The sequence below is a fragment of the Pipistrellus kuhlii genome, unplaced genomic scaffold (genome assembly GCF_014108245.1).
Source record: "Pipistrellus kuhlii isolate mPipKuh1 unplaced genomic scaffold, mPipKuh1.p scaffold_m20_p_3, whole genome shotgun sequence".
NCBI classification, from domain to species: Eukaryota; Metazoa; Chordata; class Mammalia; order Chiroptera; family Vespertilionidae; genus Pipistrellus; species Pipistrellus kuhlii.
In genome coordinates this window covers 45,202,713-45,224,368 of record NW_023425529.1, presented here as the reverse complement: position 1 = coordinate 45,224,368, position 21,656 = coordinate 45,202,713, and the positions used below count along the sequence as shown (strand labels likewise).

General features: G+C 49.7%; 3 protein-coding genes across 4 annotated transcripts; 1 reads left to right on the top strand and 2 right to left on the bottom strand.

Moving 5' to 3' along the window:
• The first annotated feature begins 667 nt into the window (after positions 1 to 667).
• Positions 668 to 11,742, top strand: AAAS (aladin WD repeat nucleoporin). Its single transcript, XM_036456311.2, has 16 exons — positions 668 to 920; positions 1,607 to 1,734; positions 3,612 to 3,667; positions 3,972 to 4,063; positions 4,228 to 4,274; positions 4,543 to 4,641; positions 4,919 to 5,062; positions 9,067 to 9,187; positions 9,954 to 10,078; positions 10,257 to 10,317; positions 10,430 to 10,520; positions 10,724 to 10,817; positions 10,899 to 10,966; positions 11,088 to 11,169; positions 11,277 to 11,361; positions 11,485 to 11,742. Exons 1-16 carry the CDS (start codon positions 798 to 800, stop codon positions 11,710 to 11,712), a joined length of 1,644 nt encoding a protein of 547 aa, XP_036312204.1. The 5' UTR covers positions 668 to 797; the 3' UTR covers positions 11,713 to 11,742.
• A 296-nt stretch (positions 11,743 to 12,038) lies between these two features.
• MYG1 (MYG1 exonuclease) lies at positions 12,039 to 17,073 on the bottom strand. Of its 2 annotated transcripts, XM_036456314.2 has the most exons (7): positions 16,800 to 17,068; positions 16,569 to 16,681; positions 14,471 to 14,630; positions 12,866 to 13,015; positions 12,667 to 12,789; positions 12,374 to 12,555; positions 12,039 to 12,253 (listed from the first exon to the last, which is right to left on the bottom strand). In XM_036456314.2, the coding sequence occupies exons 1-7, from the start codon at positions 17,013 to 17,015 to the stop codon at positions 12,055 to 12,057; spliced, it is 1,143 nt and encodes a 380-aa protein (XP_036312207.1). In that variant the 5' UTR covers positions 17,016 to 17,068; the 3' UTR covers positions 12,039 to 12,054. The 2 variants fall into 2 exon arrangements, with proteins under 2 accessions (XP_036312207.1, XP_045443984.1); XM_045588028.1 differs by lacking the exon at positions 12,667 to 12,789 and having other exon boundaries at positions 16,800 to 17,073.
• A 168-nt stretch (positions 17,074 to 17,241) lies between these two features.
• On the bottom strand, positions 17,242 to 21,026 carry PFDN5 (prefoldin subunit 5). The gene is made up of 6 exons (XM_036456315.2): positions 20,871 to 21,026; positions 20,596 to 20,698; positions 20,296 to 20,327; positions 19,321 to 19,395; positions 18,871 to 18,976; positions 17,242 to 17,428 (listed from the first exon to the last, which is right to left on the bottom strand). The coding sequence occupies exons 1-6, from the start codon at positions 20,940 to 20,942 to the stop codon at positions 17,355 to 17,357; spliced, it is 462 nt and encodes a 153-aa protein (XP_036312208.1). The 5' UTR covers positions 20,943 to 21,026; the 3' UTR covers positions 17,242 to 17,354.
• Positions 21,027 to 21,656: the final 630 nt, after the last annotated feature.

Sequence of the window (21,656 nt, the reverse complement as noted above, 5' to 3'; positions counted from 1 at the left end):
AAGCAGAGGCTTAAAGAATTCAATGATTTTTCCCAAGGTCATGTAGCTGTAAGCCGAGGAGCCACTATTCTGCATTAGTCTCCTTGGAGTTAGATAGAATAAGATCAATTTCACTTTTATTCTGAAGTTAGAATGCCTGGTTTTGATATTTTCAGGTCAGATTTCTCAGTGTCTTGTTCTCTTCAAGGGGTTGTTGTAAAGGTTATACAAGCGCTTATAATACATGCTCAGGAAGTTTTACTGTTTTCCCACTGTACCCCCCTTTCCTTCCAGGACGCCTAGCCCTGTGGGCTCTAAGTTCTGGCAGCCAACACTTCTCGCTCTCAATGACTTTTCTTCACCTGGAGGCTTTCCAGCCTATGTATCTTCCTCGGTGTGATTCACAGTCCTGGGGGGGTTAAATGAGGTACTTCCCTGAACGTGGCTTACTTGGGGCTTTCCAAGAGAGTGGGAGATGGTATTTGGGAATTCGGAACTGGGAAAAACAGCAGCCCCACAGGAAAAAAACAAAAACCTCCCATCAAGGGGTTGGGCCTGCGGACGTGTCCACGCCGTTTTCCCTCCAGCCGCCAGGTGGCGCGCGAGGAAGCGCTAGAAGTCTATCTCCCCTCCACCCCCCACCCCTCTCCTGACTGCGCAAGCGTCCTTCTTCTCCTTTATGCTCTTCACTTCCGTTGAGCTTTATTTCGCCGTTTGTCCCAGGCGGCCACCCGTACGCGTCCGAATCTAGCCCGGGAACTGAGAGAGGCGCTGCGTTCGCGAGTTTGCCGGTCCCGGACGTCTTCGGGAGCGGCCTGATGTGCTCCCTAGGGTTGTTCCCTCCGCCTCCGCCTAGGGGCCAGGTCACCCTCTACGAGCACAATAACGAGCTGGTGACGGGCAGTAGCTATGAGAACCCTCCTCCTGACTTCCGGGGCCAGGTGGCCGGGGCGAGGAGGGAGGGGACCTACAGGCTTGGGCGGAGTCAGGGGGAACCGGGGACCCGAGGCTGTGCGGTGGGGGCGGGGTTGGGGTTGCCAGTCCTCCCATGGGCGGACTGGAAACTGCCCAGCCCGGGCTGGAGAATAGAAGAGCAGGATGTATGTTAGGGCTGGGATTGGAGGATGAGGGGTGCTGAGAAGCTGTGGGGCAGGCAAAGAGAGAGTGGAGAGACTGTGAGGGCAAACCTAGGGGGGGGTGAGGGTGCAGGAGAAGGCCTGAAAAGTTGGGATCAGTATCTGGGAAAAACTGAGAAAGCACAACTTGGAGAGTTTTGTGTCCGTGCCCCCCCCCCCCCCCCCGTGGTGTTCCTGGGAAGGAAAAGGAAGAGAAAAAAGGACATTTCTTGAGCGTTTATTCTGTAAGAAGGAGGCTCTGAGTTAGGTGTTCACAAATATTGTAAGATTTAATAATCACAACAACCCTATGAAATTTTATTGTCCTTTTTACAGATAAGGGAGCTAACAGCTGTTTTCCGGTTTCTCAAGTGTTGTATTTGTGGAAATGGGAAATGGGTCTCTGCAGCCTCTTACCCTTGGTCCAGCCATGGGTCAGAGATGACAGGGAATTCAGCAGAGACCTGGGAAAGAGACTGACTCATTGTCAACCTCTCATTTCTGGGCTCTAGTGGATCAATTTTCCTGTCCTAAACCTGTCCAAGGACCCCCTGAAGAACCCGGGGAGGCTGGACCATGGCACAAGAACTGCTTTCATCCATCATCGGGAGCAAGTGTGGAAGAGATGCATCAATATTTGGTGAGACATGGCAAAGGGTCTCCTGGACTGGATGAGGTCACCATCTCTCTGCCTTGGCTGATAGACTCTCAATCTTCACTGTGGAGCTCAAGGCTGTGCAACAGTTTTTCCGTTTCAGCTCTAATGACTTGCTTTGCTTTCTGGTTTGAACCTGCTCCCTACTTAGCAAGGTTGGCTGTAAGATTGCAGTGAATAACCTTGTGCCTAGGTCATTCATTTTGCACATGTACAAGTGGAGCCATACTGCCTGGATTAATTTCCTGGCTGTGCCACTTCTAGCCGTGTGATCTTGGGCAAGTTACTTTATTCACTCTGTCCCTTAGTTTCTCCATCTGTAAGATGGCACCTGTCTCACAAGGTTGGAGTGATGATTAAACGAGTTAGTAGATGTAAAACACTTAGAACAATGCCTGTCCCATATGAATCCCCTCAAGAGTTAGCTATTATCATTGTCATTTGTAGAGTGAATTCCTACAAATGAAGGAGCTGGTTTCAAAGGGTATGTTCATTTGTAATTTCATGGGCTGTTGTCAAATAGGCCTCTTTTGAAATTGTGCATACGTAGCCAGGTTTGCTCCGTGGTTAGAGAGTCAGCTTGGGGTGAGGTTGGATTCTGGTCCAGAATCGTACCTTCGTTGTAGGTTCCAGGCTTGAGCCCCAGTCCTGGTCCGGGCACCGGGGTGCGAGTGTGGGAGACAACCAGTTGGTGTGCCTCTTGCATCAGTGTTTCTCTTCTTTCTCTCCCTCCCTTCCATTCCTTCTAAAAAAACAAAAAACAAAACAAAACAAAACATCCTCTGGCCCTAGCCTGTTTGGCTTAGTGGATAGAGTGTTGGCCTGTTGACTGAAGGGTCCTGGGTTCACTTCCCGGTCAGGGCACATTCCAGGGTTGCAGGCTTGATCCCTATCTAGTGTGGGGCATGCAGGAAGCAGCCGATCCACGATTCTCTGTCATCACTGATGTTTCTATCTCCCTCTTCTCCCTTTCTCTTTGAAATCAATAAAAACATATTTAAAAAAAAAGAAAAAAATCAAAATAAAAAAAAATTGTTCATATTTATAGTACTACCAGTAGTGTATGAGAGTGCTGTCAAACTTTAGTATTTGGGCCCTAGCTGGTTTGGCTCAGTGAATAGAGCATTGGCCTGCGGACTGAAGGGCCCAGGGTTTGATTCTGGTCAAGGGCAGATGCTGGGGTTGTGGCCTCAATCCCCACTAGGGGCGTGCAGGAGGCAGCCAATCGATGATTCTCATCATCGATGTTTCTATCTCTCCCGCTCTCTTCCTCTCTGAAATCAATAAAAATATATTAAAATCTTCAGTATTTGGTATTACACTATGGTTTAATTTGCATGTCTCTTTGTATGTGAGTGAAGTTAAGTATCAATTCATTGCCTGAAAGTTATTCAGGCCTGAGCCCTTTCTCACTCTGCCTCTCCAGCGCTGCTTCTCTTCCTGATGTCCCTTAGATGTTGGTGTCCTGGCCTGGGCTTGCAGTTGATGCTCCACACCTGTCTGCCAAACACCCCCTCTAACCTGCAGCCAGACTGATCTTTCTAAAATGCCTCTGCTTAGTAATCCTTCCATTGCTCTGCACTCACTGACGTAGGGCTAGTCTCTATTCCTTGACTGGCTCACAAGGCCCTGGAAGACATCTGAGCCTTAGTTGCCTAATTGGTCAAATGTGCAGAATGCCCATTTTAGTGCGATAATTAAATGAAAGAACAATATATAAAGTGCATGGCACTTAGTTGCCACTCAATAAGTGTGAATTCTCTTATTTGTAATACATGTTTATTGAGTGAATGGATGACATTTGTAGAAGGTAGACTGAAGAGATCAGAGTATTCTGACTCACAGCTTCCTCTTTTTGTCAGGTGTGATATGGGCCTGTTTGGGGTGCTGAATGAAATTGCTAACTCGGAGGAGGAAGGTAAGTATTTCTCCCTCCAGCCCTCTCTAGTTTTGCTATTGGCATCACCCCTTCATAGTCTCCCTAACTCATCCTGGTACCTGTTGGCCCAGCCCCTTTCCATTTAGCCCTGTTTTCCCCAGCCAGTTGTCTGCACTGCTGCCATCTTTACTTCTCCCCTCTCCCTACCCTGCATATCCCGGAGTGGGTGTCCAGAAACACTATTCCATAGAAGGACCTGGGGAGTGCTCCTCCCTCACCTAAGAGGGTGCCCAGTAGGACTCCTGCGAATGGTTCAGTCAGAGCTGTTTTCTCAACCCCGCAGTATTTGAGTGGGTGAAGACCGCGTCCAGCTGGGCCCTGGCACTCTGTCGATGGGCCTCCTCCCTCCATGGGTCCCTGTTCCCACACCTGTCTGTAAGTTTAGCTTTCTCTCCTGGCCCTTCCCACTCCCACCCCCCTCCCCATTTCCTTAAGGGCGGGGCGGGAAACCTGTGGAAGGTGGGTGTGGTCCACTGGGAACATTATGGGGATTAGCTCCTTTTGTCCCAGTGCATCCTTGATCCCATCTGATCTTACAGCTCCGGAGTGAGGATCTGATTGCTGAATTTGCCCAAGTCACAAATTGGTGAGTGTGCCAGCTCCGAGGCTGTGGTAGGAAGGAGGTCCTGAAACCTGCAGCTTCTTTTGGGGAGAGGGAAGTCTATGCACAGATGCCTCCCACCCCTTTCCTGACTGCCTCCCACATTCTCACTCCTTCTACCTCCCCCCCCCCCCAATAAAATAAAAAGTAAAAAAAAACAACAATAACGTCCTTATATGAAAAGGAATCTGAACTTCTGGGTTGGGGTAAAGACAGGAATAGGTTTGGACTCTTCATGCTCATTCCTGCCCAGGTCCAGCTGCTGCCTGCGGGTCTTCGCATGGCACCCCCACACCAACAAGTTTGCGGTGGCCCTGCTGGATGATTCGATCCGCGTGTATAACGTTAACAGGTATGTGGGGCCTCCTGGGCAAGCTCTGACTGCAGTCTCCGTGGTTTCGTCTCCACTCCCCTCTCCTGCCTTGGGCCCAGGAGAGTCCGGCAGTCCCTGGGCCTGGCCCACGGGGCTCCTTCTGGAACTGGATGTCTCCTCTCTCCAGATAGAACCTGTATCTTATCCTGCCCCACAGTACCCCAGCCCTGTGAGCCGCCTTCTCTGTGGATTTGCCTCTCAACTGTACTTGTTTCCTCTGGGCCTTAGTGTTCCCGCCTCCCCCCTTCCATCGCAGCACCATCATCCCCTCCCTGAAGCACCGGCTGCAGCGCAACGTGGCGGCTCTGGCCTGGAAGCCCCTCAGTGCCTCCGTCTTGGCCGTGGCCTGCCAGAGCTGCATTCTCATCTGGACCCTGGACCCCACCTCCTTGTCTACCAGGTGGGTCCCACTCTGTCTTACCATGGCCTACAGGTGGTGGCCCTGCTAGGAGTGGTGAGGAGGTCTCCGAGGAGAAGTTCCCTGTCCTCACAGCAGTTCCCACGGGAGAAGAAGACCTAAGGTCAAGGTGCTAAATACTTTAATCTAGAGAAAGGGACAGAAGTAGGGGCTCCTGGGATTCTGGGAAGGGTATGTCTATGAATTAAGGAGTGGAAAGACTGTCTCTTTTAGAAGACTGTCAGATACAGGCTTAAGGTAAGGTGGGAAGGGAGTTAATATGGATATAAATTGAAACCAATGAAAAATAAAACCCAGGAGAATTAACTATCAATAATATAAAACCAGAAACTGGTTCTTTAAATTATGAATAAAGAAAAACTTTTGGCTGAGACTGGTTTGGCTCAGTGGATAGAGCGTCGGCCTGCGGACTGAAGGGTCCCAGGTTTGATTCCGGACAAGGGCATGTACATTGGTTGTGGGCATATCCCTGGTAGGGGGTGTGCAGGAGGCAGCTGGTCGATGTTTCTAGCTCTCTATCCCTCTCTCCCTTCCTCTCTAAAAAATCAATAAAATATATTTAAAAAAAAGAAAAAGAAAAACTTTTGGTCAGCCTTGTTGAGGTAAAAGAAAATCAAAGTATGCTACTTTCAGAATGGGAATGGAGAGATAATCACAGATATGGAAGAAAATGGAGTTATTAAAGAATATTATATACATGTTTAGACTAAGAGATTTGAAAGTTTAAAGGAAATGTTCACTTTCTGGCAAAATATAAACTATTAAAGTGGATTGTTGAAGAAATTAAAAGGGAAAATGGAACTCCCATTTGACCCAGTAATCCCACTTCTAGGAATATATCCCAAGAAACTAGAAACACCAATCAGAAAGGATATATGCACCCCATATGTTCATAGCAGCACAATCTACAATAGCCAGAATTTGGAAACAGCCTAAGTGCCCGTCAGCAGATGATTGGATCCAAAAACTATGGTACATCTACACAATGGAATACTATGCTGCCATAAAAAAGAAGGAATTCTCATCATTTGCAGCAACCTGGATGGAATTGGAGAACATCATGCTGAGTGAAATAAGCCAATCAATGAAAGAGAAACACCACATGACCTCACTCATTTGTGGATGATAAAGAACATTATAAACCGATGAACCAAGAGACAGATATAGAGACAGTAAAGCAACAGGCGGACTGTCAAATTACAGTGGGGAGGGGAGGAAGATCTGGGGGAGATAATAGATCAACCGAAGGACTTGTATACATGCATATAAGTACAACCAATGGACATAAAACTCTGGGGAGGGAGGATATGTATAGGAGGAAGGGAGGGGGGCAAAAAAAAATCAAAATATATTTTTATTTATTTATTTATTTATTAAATATATTTTATTGATTTTGTACAGAGAGGAAGGGAGAGAGATAGAAAGTTAGAAACATCGATGAGAGAGAGTCATTGATCAGTTGCCTCTTGCACACCCCCTACTGGGGATATGCCTGCAACCAAGGTACATGCCCTTGACCGGAATCGAACCCGGGTCCCTTCAGTCCCCAAGCCGACACTCTATCCATTGAGCTAAACCGGTCTCGGCTCAAAATATATTTAAAAAAAAAAATTTAAAAGGGATGAGCTCTGCCACTGAAAAGATGCCAGGCAGACATCGTTTTATGAGAGTTTTATCTAATTGTCAAAGAAAGATCATCTCCATGCTAATTAAGACCATAGAAAAAGTAGGAAATCCTTCTGATTAATTTTTTACTTTTAATAAAATATTTTAGTATATTTTATTTTATTTATTTAAATTTTAAAAAATTGATTTTAGAGAGGAAGGGAGGAGAGGGAGATAGAAACAGAAACATCAATGATGAGAGGGAATCATTGATCCCTTCAGTCCGCCAGCCGATGCTCTATCCATTGAGCAAAATCAGCAAGGGAGATGATTAGATTTTTAACAAAGAGAGTGTTTTGATATATCCATCATGCAGTTTCCCCATTTTAAATATATTTCCCTGTTACATTTGTCAAAACTAAGAAACTATCCAACTGGTTGGATGTTGACCTATGAACCAGGAGGTCAGTTTAACTTCTGCTCAGGGCACATACCTGAGTGAAGGGTTCGATCCCCAGTGTGGGGCATGCAGGAGGCAGCCGATCAATGATTCACCCTCATTATTTATTTTATTAATCCTTACCTGAGGATATTTTAAAAATATATTTACTTCATTGATTTTTATTTTATTTTTTTTACAGAGAGGAAGGGAGAGGGATAAGAGTTATAAACATTGATGAGAGAGAATCATCGATTAGCTGCCTCCTGCACACCCCTTCCTGGGGATGTGCCCAAAACCAAGGTACATACCCTTGACCGGAAACGAACCTGAGATCCTTGAGTCCGCAGGCCGATGCTCTATCCACTGAGCCAAACCGGGTAGGGCCCTGAGGATATTTTTTCCATTGATATATTTTCTTAGAGAGAGTGGAAGGGAGAGGGAGAGACAGAAACACCAATGTGAGAGAGATGTATCAATTGGTTGCCTCCCACACATGCACTCAACCAGGGTTGGGAGCCTGCAGCCGAGGTATGTGCCCTTCCCTGGAATTGAACCCTGGACCCTTCAGTACACAGGCTGACGCTTATCCACTTAGCCAAAGCAGCTGGGGCTCATTGTTTATGTTTCTGTCTCTCTCCCTCTCCCATCCTCTCTCTCTAAAAATCAGTAAAAAACATTAAAAAAAAAAAGCTGATGTAAAACTGAAATGCCCATGCCTAAATAAATTATGGTTATCTGTTCAGTAGAATACAGGGAAACTACTGAAAATAATAAATTAGGTCTCTATGAACTGGAAAGGTAACTATGATTTACTGTAATGTTAAAGCATAAGTTGTAGATCAGTGGCCTAAGAAGACCTCATTGAAGCTAAAAGTGGTTATGGGTCAGTGGAAAAGCCAGAGGGTGGCACTAATTCAGGCAGTGGTCTGTACCTGTCAGGCCAAGTATGTGGCTCTGGAGATGGTGGTGCCCTCAGGTAGTTCCCAGCCTAGTGTTGGAGGCCAACCCCTAGGCAGCATCTTTATGGCAAGCAGAAAAGAATGCAGGAGCAGAGGAGGGAGGCTGATTAAAAAAAAAAAAAAAAAAAAAAGTTTTTATTGATTTCAGAAAGGAGGAAGAGGGAGAGAGAAACATCAATGATTGGCTGCCTCCTGCACGCTCCCTACTAGGAATCGAGCCCGCGACCTTGGGCATATGCATGCCTTTGACCAGAATTGAACCTGGGAAGCCTTCAGTCTGCCACTCTATCCACTGAGCCAAACCGGTTAGGGCGGGAGACTGATTCTTATAAGGAAAGGCAAAAATACAGGTTTTGCAGCACAGGATGAGTTCTGGGGAGTGGCAGATGATTCTGGCGAGAGAAGAATTTAAAAAAAATACATATTTTATTGATTTTTTACAGAGAGGAAGGGAGAGGAATAGAGAGTTAGAAACATCGATAAGCTACCTCTGTACACCCTCTACTGGGGATGTGCCTGCAACCATGGTACCTGCCCTTGACTGGAATCAAACCTGGGACCCTTCAGTCCGCAGGCCGACGCTCTATCCACTGAGCCAAACAATCAGGGCTGGTGAGAGAATTTATACCAGACCCCTGGCGAGACGGTCCTGTGGGAAGAGGGCTGTCTTCTCTGGTGGAGCATGACATCTCCCAGCTTACCAGTTCTAGCTTTACTGGTCAGAAAGTTTTATTTCTCCTTGAGGACTATAGTGAAAGCTTACTCCTTTTTACGCATTTTCCTCTAAGGACCTACTGGTGGTGACGTTGCTTTCCTTCCTTAGTTTTTTCTTGAACTTGCACAATCTTTATTCATTTCTCCAACTTGGATTTGAGCTCCAAGGGGCCATTGGGATTTGGAAATTTTATCAGGAGGAGGCAAGGAAATAAAATCAGGGGCTTTCTTGTCTTCTGAGTTCATACCCTATTTCCTCTTGGCAGACCCTCCTCTGGCTGTGCCCAAGTGCTCTCGCACCCTGGGCACACACCCGTCACCAGCTTGGCCTGGGCGCCCAGCGGGGGGCGGCTCCTCTCAGCTTCACCTGTGGATGCTGCTATCTTGGTAGGTTGGTCCCCACCCTTTTGGTCACTGCAGCCACTCCTCAGGTTGAAGAAAGAGCGTTCTTTGCTCCTGGTGGGCAGTGCCCTTTAGGAGGGAGAGGGAGAATTGTCCATCCAGTCTTAACTTACACAGGGAAGGAGCTGCATCATCCAGGCTCAGATTGTAAACATAAAACTTATTTTTCCTCCTGTTTTTAAAAAAAAATATGTTTTATTGATTTTTTACAGAGAGGGAGAGAGATGGAGCTAGAAACGTCGATGAAAGAGAAACATCAACCAGCTGCCTCCTGCACACCCCCCACCGGGGATGTGCCCGCAACCAATGTACATGTCTTTGACCGGAATCGAACCTGGGACCTTTCAGTCCACAGACCTACGCTTTACCACTGAGCCAAACCGGCTTTGGCCTCCTGTTTGTTTGTTTTTTTGTTAATCCTCACCCGAGGATGTTTTCTCTATTAGAGTGGAAGGAGGGTGGGGAGGAGACAGAAAAACATCGATGTGAGACACACCGATTGGTTGGGGATCGAGCCTGCAACTGCAGTATGTGTCCTTATGCCCTTGACCAGAATCGACCTGTGACTCTTCAGTCTATAGGCCAACGCTCTAACCACTGAGCAGCGGGCTAGGGCATATTTCCTCCTGTCTTAACAGCCCCTCTCCTGCTCCCTCCCTTTCTGGTTCTTTGTGCCTTAAGGAAGGGAGCCCCTGTGAGATGATAGGGGTACTTGAGTTTCCTGTCTGCTCTCCTGACCCCTCTCTCCTAGGTATGGGATGTCTCAACAGAGACCTGTGTTCCCCTTCCCTGGTTTCGGGGAGGAGGTGTTACCAACCTGGTTTGGTCCCCAGATGGCAGCAAAGTCCTGGCTTCCACTCCCTCAGCTGTGTTTCGGTGAGTGGGGGAGGGCCAGAGTGCCCTGGAGAAAGCACTTGGCTCCTGGAACTTGAAGCAGGAAGGACCTTCTGTCCTCATTCCTGTTCTTTGGCCTGACCCGGGACGGACAGAGGGAGTGAGGTTTACATTTTGGAACCAGCGGTCCTGAGCTGTGATTTGCTTCTCTCTGGTGCAGAGTCTGGGAGGCCCAGATGTGGACTTGTGAGAGGTGGCCCACTCTGTCAGGGCGATGCCAAGTGAGTTTCAAAGAAGCTGGGCCCCCGGTTCCCCAAGCTTGTCTCCCCACTTCCTTTCCTCTTCCATTCCCCTGCAGACCACCCTCTCCTTGCCTTTTGCTTCCTGATCCAGACAGGCTGCTGGAGCCCAGACGGAAACCGGCTGCTGTTCACTGTATTGGGGGAGCCACTGATTTACTCCTTATCATTCCCACAACATTGCGGTGAGTTTGGGGAAACACTTCAGGGTGCAGACCATCTCTGAGGCAGTCAGAGGGAGGCAAGAACCCTCTGAAACATGCCACTCTGAAGGGTAGAGAAGTAAAGCAGTTGGGAGATGGGAGGTGTTGATGCCTGTGATGGAGGAGGCAGGGGACAAGTCAGATGCCTGTTTACTGTACTTAAGCGCCCCTGCCCTCATCCACAGGTGAGGGAAAGGGACGTGTTGGAGGTGCAAAATCAGCAACGATTGTGGCAGATCTGTCCGAGGCCACAGTACAGACACCAAACGGAGAGGAAAGGTGAGCGGAGTGGGGGAGGGGGAGACAGTGGAATGTGAGAGGCCGTGCTGAACCCTCCCCACCTACTGTTCTGACCCACAGGCTGGGGGGAGAGGCTCACTCCATGGTCTGGGACCCCAGTGGGGAGCGTCTGGCTGTGCTCATGAAAGGTAAGAGGTGGGGAGGAGGGACTATGCTCAGGCCCTACCGGTGTCCATGCCCTGGCTGCAGTTCTCTGCCCCTGCCCTGGGATTCGGCCTCTAGATTCCTTCCTGCGTCCATCTCTTCCAGGAAATCCCCGGGTCCAGGATGGTAAGCCAGTCATCCTTCTTTTCCGCACTCGCAACAGCCCTGTGTTTGAGCTACTTCCTTGGTAAGTGCTGGGCAAGCCATTAGATCTGGGCTCCTCACCAGCCTTCCCCCATTACCACATCCCACCTCTGCCTCTAGCTGCCTGCTTATTGTTTCTTCTCCCCCTAGCGGCATCATCCAGGGAGAGCCAGGAGCCCAGGCCCAGAGCATCACTTTCCATCCTTCCTTCAAAAAAGGGGCTCTGCTCAGTGTGGTGAGTGGGCCAGGCTGCGGGTTTCAGAGTGAGATGGAGGAGCTGAGGGCCTTGGCTGCTGCAGGCTCTGCCACATGCCCTCTGAGCCCAGCCCGCTAAGACTTTTCTTTCTCCTTTCTGCAGTGCTGGTCCACCGGCCGCATCGCCCACATCCCTCTGTTCTTTGTCAATGCCCAGTTCCCACACTTTAGCCCAGTGCTTGGCCGAACCCAAGAGCCCCCAGCTGGGAGTGGAGCTTCTATTCATGATCTGCCCCTCTTCACTGAGACATCCACAACCTCTGCTCCTTGGGACCCTCTCCTGGGGCCACCACCTGCTCGGTCCCACTCCCCTCACCCCCACTTCCAATAATAAAAACTTCTTTCCGTGTTTCCCACTCAATTCTGAGGCTCTTCTCAAGGGAACTGCATTAGGGTATGGTGAAGAAAAAAAGGCACAGACTTTGGGTTAAGATATTGGTTCTGTCACTTTTAACCGCTTCTCATGAGTTTGTCAAGTTATGTAGCCTTAGGAACTGGATGGTTTTCAAATGATTGTGAAAGAAAAGTGGAAAAAATACAAAAAGTCCTGAAGATCTAGCATAGGCTCTGGCATGTAATAGATGTTTCACTTCCCCCAAGTTCCAGCAAGTTGCCAGGATGGTGCAGGTTGGGAATGTGGCAAAGACTTGGTCAGTGTGAGAGAGAAGAGATTTTATTGGATGAGGGGAGGGGAGGGAGGTATAAGTGCTGGGCGCTGGGCCAAGGTGGCACGGGCCATGCTCAAGGCACCCTCTCGGGTGCGGTGCCCACCAATGAAGCCGGTGGCATGGACAAAGATGCAGCCAGGAATTCCACTGACCTGGTCCAGGGCCTCATCCCGAAGACCCCTCCACGACTCCGGCAGGGGCAGCCTACAAGCGAGCAGGAAGAGCAAGTTGGTGAGAGCACACGAAGGCCTTGAGGAACGGAGAGGGGAACAGAACAGGGGCCACAACTAGTGGCAGCCTCTGCAGGCTGCAACAGGGCCTCACCTGCTCTGGAATGAATGGAGCTCCTTGGGCACACACTGGACCCGCCACTGTCCAGCCTGGTCAGTGAAGATAACAAAGGCGATGGTGACTGGAGGTGACAGCCCAGATTCCAGGTGGTAAAGGTGCTCTTTCCAGGGGCATCCACCTTTTGCCAGCTCTATTATCTCCCCGCTTGGGTCCACCTGAAGGGGGGGAAGTAGGGTGTGGCTGGAAGGTTCAGGGTAGAAGGAGCCTCCGCTGACCAGCAGCCCACCAGCAGTCACTAATCCACAACGCTGCCTCCCATGCTGTACCTGTAATCGCTGGGCCAGGGCCTCTTCCACCAGGGCCCGGGCTGGCATCCAGCTGTGCTGGTAGAAGTCTAGTCTCTGCAGAAACTCCTCCCGAACCAGATCCATTGCACGCTTGAACCCCGCCTGGAAATCAGAGCCACTCTCATTTCCTCCCCTGAGGTCTTACATGCCTCATTTCCTCCCCCTGGGCCCTCCTTACCTCGGTGTCTTGGTTAGGCTGGTTCCAGGTGGGGTTAAGCCGGGCGACCCGGGCACTCAGTGTAGTGGTCAGCGCGTATCGAGGCTCTCCCTCCCACTGGGAGATCCCATTGTCCACTGCATCCACCTCCTCCACGAAGTTCTCATACATCTAAGGCGGCAGCAGAAATGCTTTTAGGGTACTCACCACTTGCATGGTAAAGCTTTACAGGTTTCAAAGTTATGTGTATACACTCTTATTTATAAATCTCAATGCAGTGAGCCAGTGGGAACTGGGGTGTCCATTAGCTTGCTTACGGTCAGAGCTAATAGTGCTGGAATTTGGATCACTGGTTGCTAATCCAGTGCTCGTTCTATCACACAGGCCCTAGCTGAGGCAGCATGTGTGGGGAGGAGGCTGCTGCCTTCTGAGCAAAGATCTGGAGTTCCAGGAGGGGCTCTGTGGGATGGATCCCTGCGGCTGAGGGAAGGTAGATCTCTGAGGGGCTGAGCAGGCTACTCAGTGACCTGTTTCATGAGGCCCAGGAGGGTCTGGCCAAACACCGGGGTCAGTTGGGAGAGAATAGGTGCCGGACTAGTCATCAAGCGCTGGGTGTGGTCCCAGAGAGATCCACGGCGGGCTGCGTGGCATCAGCAGTTGCTGCATCTCCTAAGCCTTAGGAAATGGTAGGACAATGCCGCAAGAGTTTGGGGGCAGAAACGACATGGGATATCAGTGTTCAAGGCAAAATTGCCCTACAAAACAGACTTACACATCAACACGTGTGGTATGTGGAAAAAGCATTCTCAGGGAGAGCCAAAGAAGAAACGCCTCTATGCCCAGCCCCTTCGTCTATGTAGAGGCCGCCACTGCTGCTAATCAGTTAAAACTTGAGTGCAGTTTAGTTCAGCTGCTTAGAAACCCCTCAGCAGAAGGAAAAACTAACCTAGGCAGTTTACAACCTTAGCGTCCCAGGCTCCAGTTTAACCATATTTTTTTGGCTGATATTAATGCTGAGCCATAGGGGCAGGTAAGCGAGTCAGAGAACAAGTGAACAGTTTGTCCGCAAAAAACAGAGCTGGCTGAGTCTGGTTTGACTTATGAACTTCACAGGAGGAGGGTCTAGGTGTCCTCGGAATCACTGATCCGATATGCACGCCAGGGGCGCTAGCCCTGTTCTTCCCCAGCAGCAGGAACCTGCTGAACCGCTTTCAGGAGACGCTGGTGGGACCTGAAGATATTTTCATAACCGGAGCCTTCCCAACGCCTGGGCCTCTGCGGAATGACTGGTGCCTGACAGGCGCCTCTCCCCTTGCAGGGCAGTCAGAACCTGAGCCATATGCTTCCAAACATCAGCAGCCTCCTCTGTTGAAGTCATTTTTTATGTATGTCAGGTCAAGAAAAGGACTGAAAGCACTGCTTTATGGTTTCCAAAGCTCTTTTCCACACGTCACTTCTCACCACCACCGCGTGCCTTGTGAGATGAGCATGACTGAGGGAGACAGCAGTGGGCTGGCTGTGGGTGGGAACTCTGATGTGAGGTTCAGTCCTAAGTGCCACGTGAGTGCCACTCCCAACCGGCCTGGTGGGGGTGCATGTGTGAGGCATCTGTCCTCAGGTCCCCACCTTGTCATAGAGGGTGCCCACCATGCTGTCCTCTTCGCTAGTGCCCAGCAACTGGGCCAGCAGCTTGTGCCCGAAGTGCAGATAGACGAGTCCCGCACTGCTCAGCTTGGTCTGCCATGGCTTCCCGGGGGACAGGGAGCTCATGGTCTCTGTGAAAGACCTGAGGAGCACAGGGAGGTGGGGCTGAGGCAGAGAGGCCCCAGGTGACCTGTGCATGTGCATGTGCATGTGCATGTGCAGGCAAGGCGGGGTCGGGAGGCTGGGGAATACTGCGGGAGCTGGGAGAGACGGCCCCCTGGAGAGGCTCTGGCTTTTCCTAGGGTCACATAGACGAGGGTAAAGTCTGTGCGTGCATTCGACAATGTGAACCCAATGCTCAGGCCATGCCAGGCTTTGTGTAGACATCGGGGACAAAAAACAGCCCATGTCCCTGTCCTCACGTTTACCTGCTAAAGGCAGGTAAGACAGACACACAAACAACCAAGCGAATGAATGCTGTAGCTATGTTATAAGCAAGGAAGCGTGTGTGTGTGTGTGTGTGTGTGTGTGTGTGTGTGTTTGGAGAGCTTTCAGGTCATACCTGAGCAATTAATTTATGGGGTGTTCACCAGATAAAGGGTGAGGAAACGACATGTACACGGCTAAGAGATCTCGTCATGGAATTGCAAGAAAGGAGCTTGGGTATGATAGGTGAGAGGTAAAAAAAAGGTGGAAAGGGGCCATTTCATGGTAGGCCTTGCATGCCATTCTTTGGAGTTTGGACTTCATTTGTATGTAATGGGCGCCACTGAGAGGCTTTAAGTAGTCAAGTGCATGTTAGAAAGAGCACTGTGCCAGCCAGCATGGAGAACAGATACAAGATTACCTGCAGTGGTTCGGGTAAGTGAGGAAAGCAGGAATTTGAATAGCAGTGGAACACAGAATAGGGAAAAGTTATTAAGGAAGTAGAAACTTTAGCTATAATTGTAAATACTAATTAGAATCACCTAGGGAGCTCTTTTTTTAGATCAGGCGAGTTCAGGGTGGTATGGCCGTAGACTGGAATTAGGGAGCTCTTTTTTTAAAAAAATGATTTTTATTAATACTGAGTAAATACAAAACATTTTAATAAAATACACATAAAGTATAGCCATGACCAGTGTGCTTGGTGGTTAGAGCCTTGGCCCATGCACCGAAGGGTTGCAGGTTTGATTGCGGTCACGGGCATGTACCTGGGCTGCGGGTTTGCTCCCCGCCCTGGGCTAGGACACATGTGGGAGGCAACCAGTGGGAAAGACTGGGAGAGAACCACCTGAATGAACGACACGAATTGGAAGGGGTATGGAGCCAGGGTCAGCTCTTTTGAAGAGTGACAGTGAGAGATTAGGCTGTGAATACTGGAGGGTTCCCTGCTAGCACCATTTCTGAGCATGCACACTTCATCCCTCACAGATAATCACTTTAAACTGTGGTGTACAAGAGAAGATTTTGTATCTATTTCTATTTTCAAGATGAGAGATGCCTAACTAGAGTTGTAAGTTATTGGCAAAAAGCAGAAACTGGTGGGAAGTCCAGGAGGAGAAAGTAATAGATTAGAAAGGGGAAAACAATGGGACGGTGTTTGCTGCACTGGAAGGAGGGAGCTGAGGATGTTTAAGAGTGGGAACCAGGAGGCTGATGAGCTAGGGGCTTGAGGAGAGGGGAAAAGGATTGGAAGGAAGTAGAAAACCACACATATGTGAACTGTCACCAACCACCACAATCATGTGGGCCCAACAGTATGAAGTGGGGCAACAAGGGCACATGAATGGGTTAATCCCAGCTGGGGTGTTAACTGGGGAGAAAACAATACTGGTGGGAAAAGTCTGACAGCCGGAGAGGGAGATGAGCTGGGAAAGGCCTGGGGACTGACTAGGAGCCAAGGGAGGAGGCCTGGGCTGGTTAGACTCAGGGAGGTCCCAGGCCAGGTAGACAGGTGGAAGGACGGACGGCTGTGGTGGCACGGAACTCAGTTTGCTTTCACGGATGAGGCAGTGCTTTGTGACACAGACCATGCAGCGGATGGCTGAAATGAGCGCTGGATCAAGCTGAAGTGAAGGAAAGGTATCTGGGAACCCACCTCTGGTGATGGTCATATCGGTGTCTCTGAGGGTCGTACTCGCCACCCACATCTACCACGATGTCGCAAGAAGCCAGTTTTTCGGGGTCCCGGGTCCGCACAATCTCTGCATCCTGCAGGGGGCACCGGGGGTGAGGAGCGGCCAGGAGTGGCGCGGGTAGGGGGTTAAGTCTGGGTTTCTGGGGAGTCGGAAGGGTAGGGGGGAGCTCGGGCCGCCCAGGCGCACCGTACCTGGTACTCCGGCAGGAGGCGCAGCAGAGCACACGCCAGGGCTTCATCGCAGTGGAAGGTGCCGTTGTGCGTGCCTATGCGGGGCGGAGCCATGAGGCTGCGGCGGGGTCGCTTGGAGGGCTGGACGCACTCCAGGCTGTGCATGCGGAGCCGGACTCGGAGGGGCGGCGGCGGCAACAACAAAAGTAGGAGTCCCCGCAGGAGGCGGCCGCCCATGCGGCTTCTCCGGTGCAAAGGCGGGAGCGCCGAGCCGGAAAAGGAAGTGCCCGCGCAGCCCCACTTCCGCCTGCCAGCCTTTCCCACGGCTCCAGGCTCCGCCCAGCGCAAAGGCCTTCCCGCTCCTCCAAGGTAAGCCCAGCATCAGGCTCTGGGGAGGGGCACACTCTCCACCCCGCCCTCCCATCTCTTCACCAGTCCCTATTAGTGCAAGAATAGACCACCATTCTGCTCGGCTGGAACATTTATTGGCATTAAACACAAAACCCTTCTCTTCCCCACCACAAAGTCCCAGGCCCTTGAAGTAGGGTCCCTCTGCCTGGTTTGCAAAACAGGACCTCAGGCCTTGGCAGCCTGAGTTGCACCCAGGGCTGTGAGCTGCTGGATCTTCTGGCTCATCATCTCCATGACAGCTGTGGGGGGAAAAGTCAGACTCTGGTCAGGAGCTGAAGGGAAGAACCCAGAGTTAAGGAAAAGCGATAGGGAGTTTTAAGGAGTGGTAGACACCAACTATAGTTAATAAAACTTTTAACACAGTGATCCACTACTGCAAAATTTGGAATCTACAATGTATCAGTAAATATGATACATCACTGGGATATAAAAATGAACAAAATACAATACTGAGTCAGATATAACAAAATATTATAACGTGAAAATATTTTTGCCTTTATTATTTTTTAATGTGTAGTTGTTGTTTTTTAAATAGGCTTGTATTGCTTTCAGAGAGAGGGAGGGAAGGAGAGAGAGAAACATCCCTATTGAGAGAGAATCATCCATCGGCTGCTCCAGCACACCCCCTACCAGGGATCGAGACCTGGTTCATAGGCCCACACTCAGCCACTGAGCTCCAGCGCCCCGGCTGCTTCTGCCTTTAGGACAGTGGTTCTGAACCCTGACTGTGTTACATAATCACCTGGGACAGTGGTCGGCAAACCGAGGCTCTCGAGCCGCATGCAGCTCTCTGGCCCCTCGAGTGTGGCTCTTTACAAAATACCACATGCAGGCGTGCACATACAGTGTGATTGAAACTTAGTGGCCCATGTGCAGAAGTCGGTTTTCGGCCTGGGCGAGTCTATTTTGAAGAAGTGGCGTTACAACACTCAAGGGGCCGAAGAGCAGCATGTGGCTCACAAGCTGCGGTTTGCCGACCCCTGACTTGGGGCATTAAAAAAAAAATGAATCCTGGAATCCTTGCCCACCCTTAGCCCTCACCACTACCCCGCTCTAGTTTGTTTGGAGCGGGCCCCAGGCTTTCTTTCTTTTTTTAACATATTTTTATTGATTTCAGAGAGGAAGGGAGAGAGGGAGGAGAAAGAGAGAGACAGAGAGAAACATCAATGAGAATCACTGATTAGCTGCCTCCTACATGCCCCACACTGGGGAGGAGTCTGCAACCCGGGTAGGTGCCCTGACTGGGAATCGAACCCTGACCTCCTGGTTCATAGGTCAATGCTCAACCACTGAGCTGGCTGGTGTAGCTCAGTGGTTGAGCATTGACCCAGGCTTTCTTTTCAAATTCTCTTGGTGATTCTAATGTATAGCCAAGGCTGCAATTGCTAGTACTTAGTAAGGGCTATTTCTTGTGTGTTCATTTACATGTATATTTTCCCCCATGCAATCCCCATTAAGAACACAGAAATTATTTCTTTCCTCTAAATTTCTCAAACACCTAACCCAGGAATCTACAAATAGTGGGTATGTAATACACTGAATCTAGAAAATAACACAAGACACAAAAGAGAAAAATATGGTTTTAATCCAGCAAAGGGGACATCCCCATGGTCCACACTGCAAGCCATGTTCTTTATCATGAAGTTACAAAGGATGAAGAGGTGCCTCAGGCCAAGCTTACCCTGTTTCATGACATGCTTCTCCTGAAGGGCTGGCTGGATTTTCTCCATTTGCTTGGTGAGAAAGTCTATTTTCCTCTTGAAGAAGTCCTTGGCATCTTCAGCTGTCTAAAAGGTCAGAGGTGAATGAGGGGCTAAGAGGACTGGCCAGCGTTTCAGTGGTTAGAGCATCGGCTTACACAATGAAGCGTCACGGGTTCAATTCCCGGTCAAGGGCATGTACCTGAACTGCAGATTTGATCCCCTGTCCCAGTTGGGGTGTGTGCAGGAGGAACCCAATGGATGTGTCTCTCTCACATCAATGCTTCTCTTTTTCACTCCTCCCACCCACTAGCCTACTCTCTCTTAAAAAAAAAAAAAAAAAAAAAAGGACACCCCATGCTCTCTCTAAAATTTCCCCTAAACTTCCTTCCCTTGCTCAGGGGGCCATGTACCTGGTTCTTTCCACTCACCTTCTCTACATAGTAGCCAGTTCCCACATCGATGAGCACGTGTTCTACATCATGTAGTTTCCCAGGGACATACATCTGAGAAGCAACAATTAAGGGAAAACTAGCCCAGCATGAGCCATGATTCCTTGTCAGTCTAAGACCCTCTTTTCTAAAAAGCTATAAGTCGCAGGGACTGGATAATCTGGAGGTTTAGAATTATACCTGTACACTCCACATGTGGGAACAGAGAAGTTGGTTCCTTATGGAGAAAATGACAGACACACTGAGACATTCTCTTGCCCTGAAGCCATCTCCCACCCTTTACGAGTTAGCCCCTCCAGAAAGACTAGATACAATATTTGCTTACTGCTGCAGAGTAGCAAAAATGGGAAGCCAGCCCCACTTCCCCTCAACACGCCCAACCATGAACAAGCTAATGGATTTAATGTTCATTATTTAGGTAATCCCTAAATAATAGCACACTATTATTTCAGTGTTCCTCTCTTAGCCTGTCAGTTCTCAGGCTACAGTTTACAGATGTCTTATCATAACTTGATCAAGTAAAACACTAAACAGGCAGACACAATCCAAGTTTCATAGTAACCTCAGTTTAGGAATAAGAGCTACAATTAAAGCCACAATAATAGCCACAATTAAACTGAAATTGAGAATAAACTGCGTCAACTCCTTGTTTCTATATCCTATTCTATTGCTTATGTGTTCTAACTTATTAGTAAAAGTGTAAACCACGTTTTATCTTTATATTAGATCCTATCTTCAGACGAAAAAGGGAAATAGTCACATCTCAATTACATATACTCTTCGGAGCTTACAAGGCAATAGCTAGATGTTGGCCCCAAGATACAGATAGGAGAGCTAGGCAGTGTGTACAGTAAGAGCTCTCAGAATCATGGGGCACTTCGGAGTCATCAAAACTCCCCCCAGGGGGGTACAGGAGAGAAGAGGAGGGCTGGACAGTTCCTCTGGAAAGGATACAGAACTCGTCAGTGGGACAAGTAATTCTTTCCCTGTGAAAGCAACCAAGACAAACATCTGGGGAAGGTTGTCAGGCTCCAACGTTAAGACGTTAGAGGGCACCGCGCAGATCGCAACGGGGACAACAGGAGCAATGCCCTGTACATTTCAATGCTAGGTGGGCCACATGCAAAAGGCTCGTTCACAAGAGGTACAGAGTAAGGAATGGCCTGCTTTCTCCTCTCGGGGGGAAAGACTAGCTGAGGAGGCGGGACCAGACGCCGCACCCCCGACCCCGGCGGCCTCCACGCGCCCCCATACCCTCATTGCTCTTGTTCAGCACGTTCAGACAGTCCTTGGCTTCCACATACTTGGTTTGCACCACCTTGAGCTGGGCAATGGACGTGGACAAGAACTCCACTTCCTACAGAGAGAGAGTCCGTGTGGGCTGGAGGGGAGGAGCTCCGCCGGAGGAGCGGCGAGGGTTTCCCGGGCAGGGAGGCCCCCACACAGGGAGGAGAGGGGAGGGGGCGAGGGCGTTCGCGTGGGCAGAGGGGTGAGGCGGAGGGGGTGTGAGTCTCTGGGCCCGTCCCCACCTGGTCCAGCTGGTTCTTGAGCATTTCCAGCTGCGGGAGGTTCAGCTCGGTGATGTTAACGGACTGCGCCATGTTGGGAAGGAGGACTTAAAGAGCCGAAACCGACTTCTCGAGCGACGCTCTAGCCGTCCCCGGCGCGTCTCTATGGCCGCGCCCGGAGGCCTCGCCGCACGGACGTCTCTATGGTCTCCGTCTGGGAGGGAAGCCAGAGCCGCGCCTTCTACTCAAGGGAGCGGCGCGTGGTTTTCATAAAACATCCCGTCTATCTAGCGCAGTAAAGTTGTAGCAGACACGACTGCTGCTTCAAGGAGCTTAGAAATCTTTAAGATATACCCTAGCCGGTTTTGTTCAGTGGATAGAGTTTTGGCCTGCGGACTTAAGGGTCCCAGGTTCGATTCCGGCCAAGGGCACATGCCCGGGTTGCGAGCTCGATTCCCCCTAGTATGGGATGTGCAGAAGGCAGCCCATCAGTGATTCTCTCTCATCATTGATGTTTACATCTCTCTCCCTTACTTTTTTTTTTTTTAATATATATTTTATTGATTTTGTACAGAGAGGAAGGGAGGGAGATGGTTAGAAACATCGATGAGAGAGTCATCAATCAGCTGCCTCTTGCACACCCCCTACTGGGGATATGCCCGCAACCAAGGTACATGCCCCTGATCGGAATCGAACCTGGGACCTTTCAGTCCCCAAGCCTCTATCCATTGAGCCAAACCAGTCTTGGCTCTCTCCCTTACTTTCTGAAATCAGTTAAAAAAAAATTAAAAAATATATATATATTAA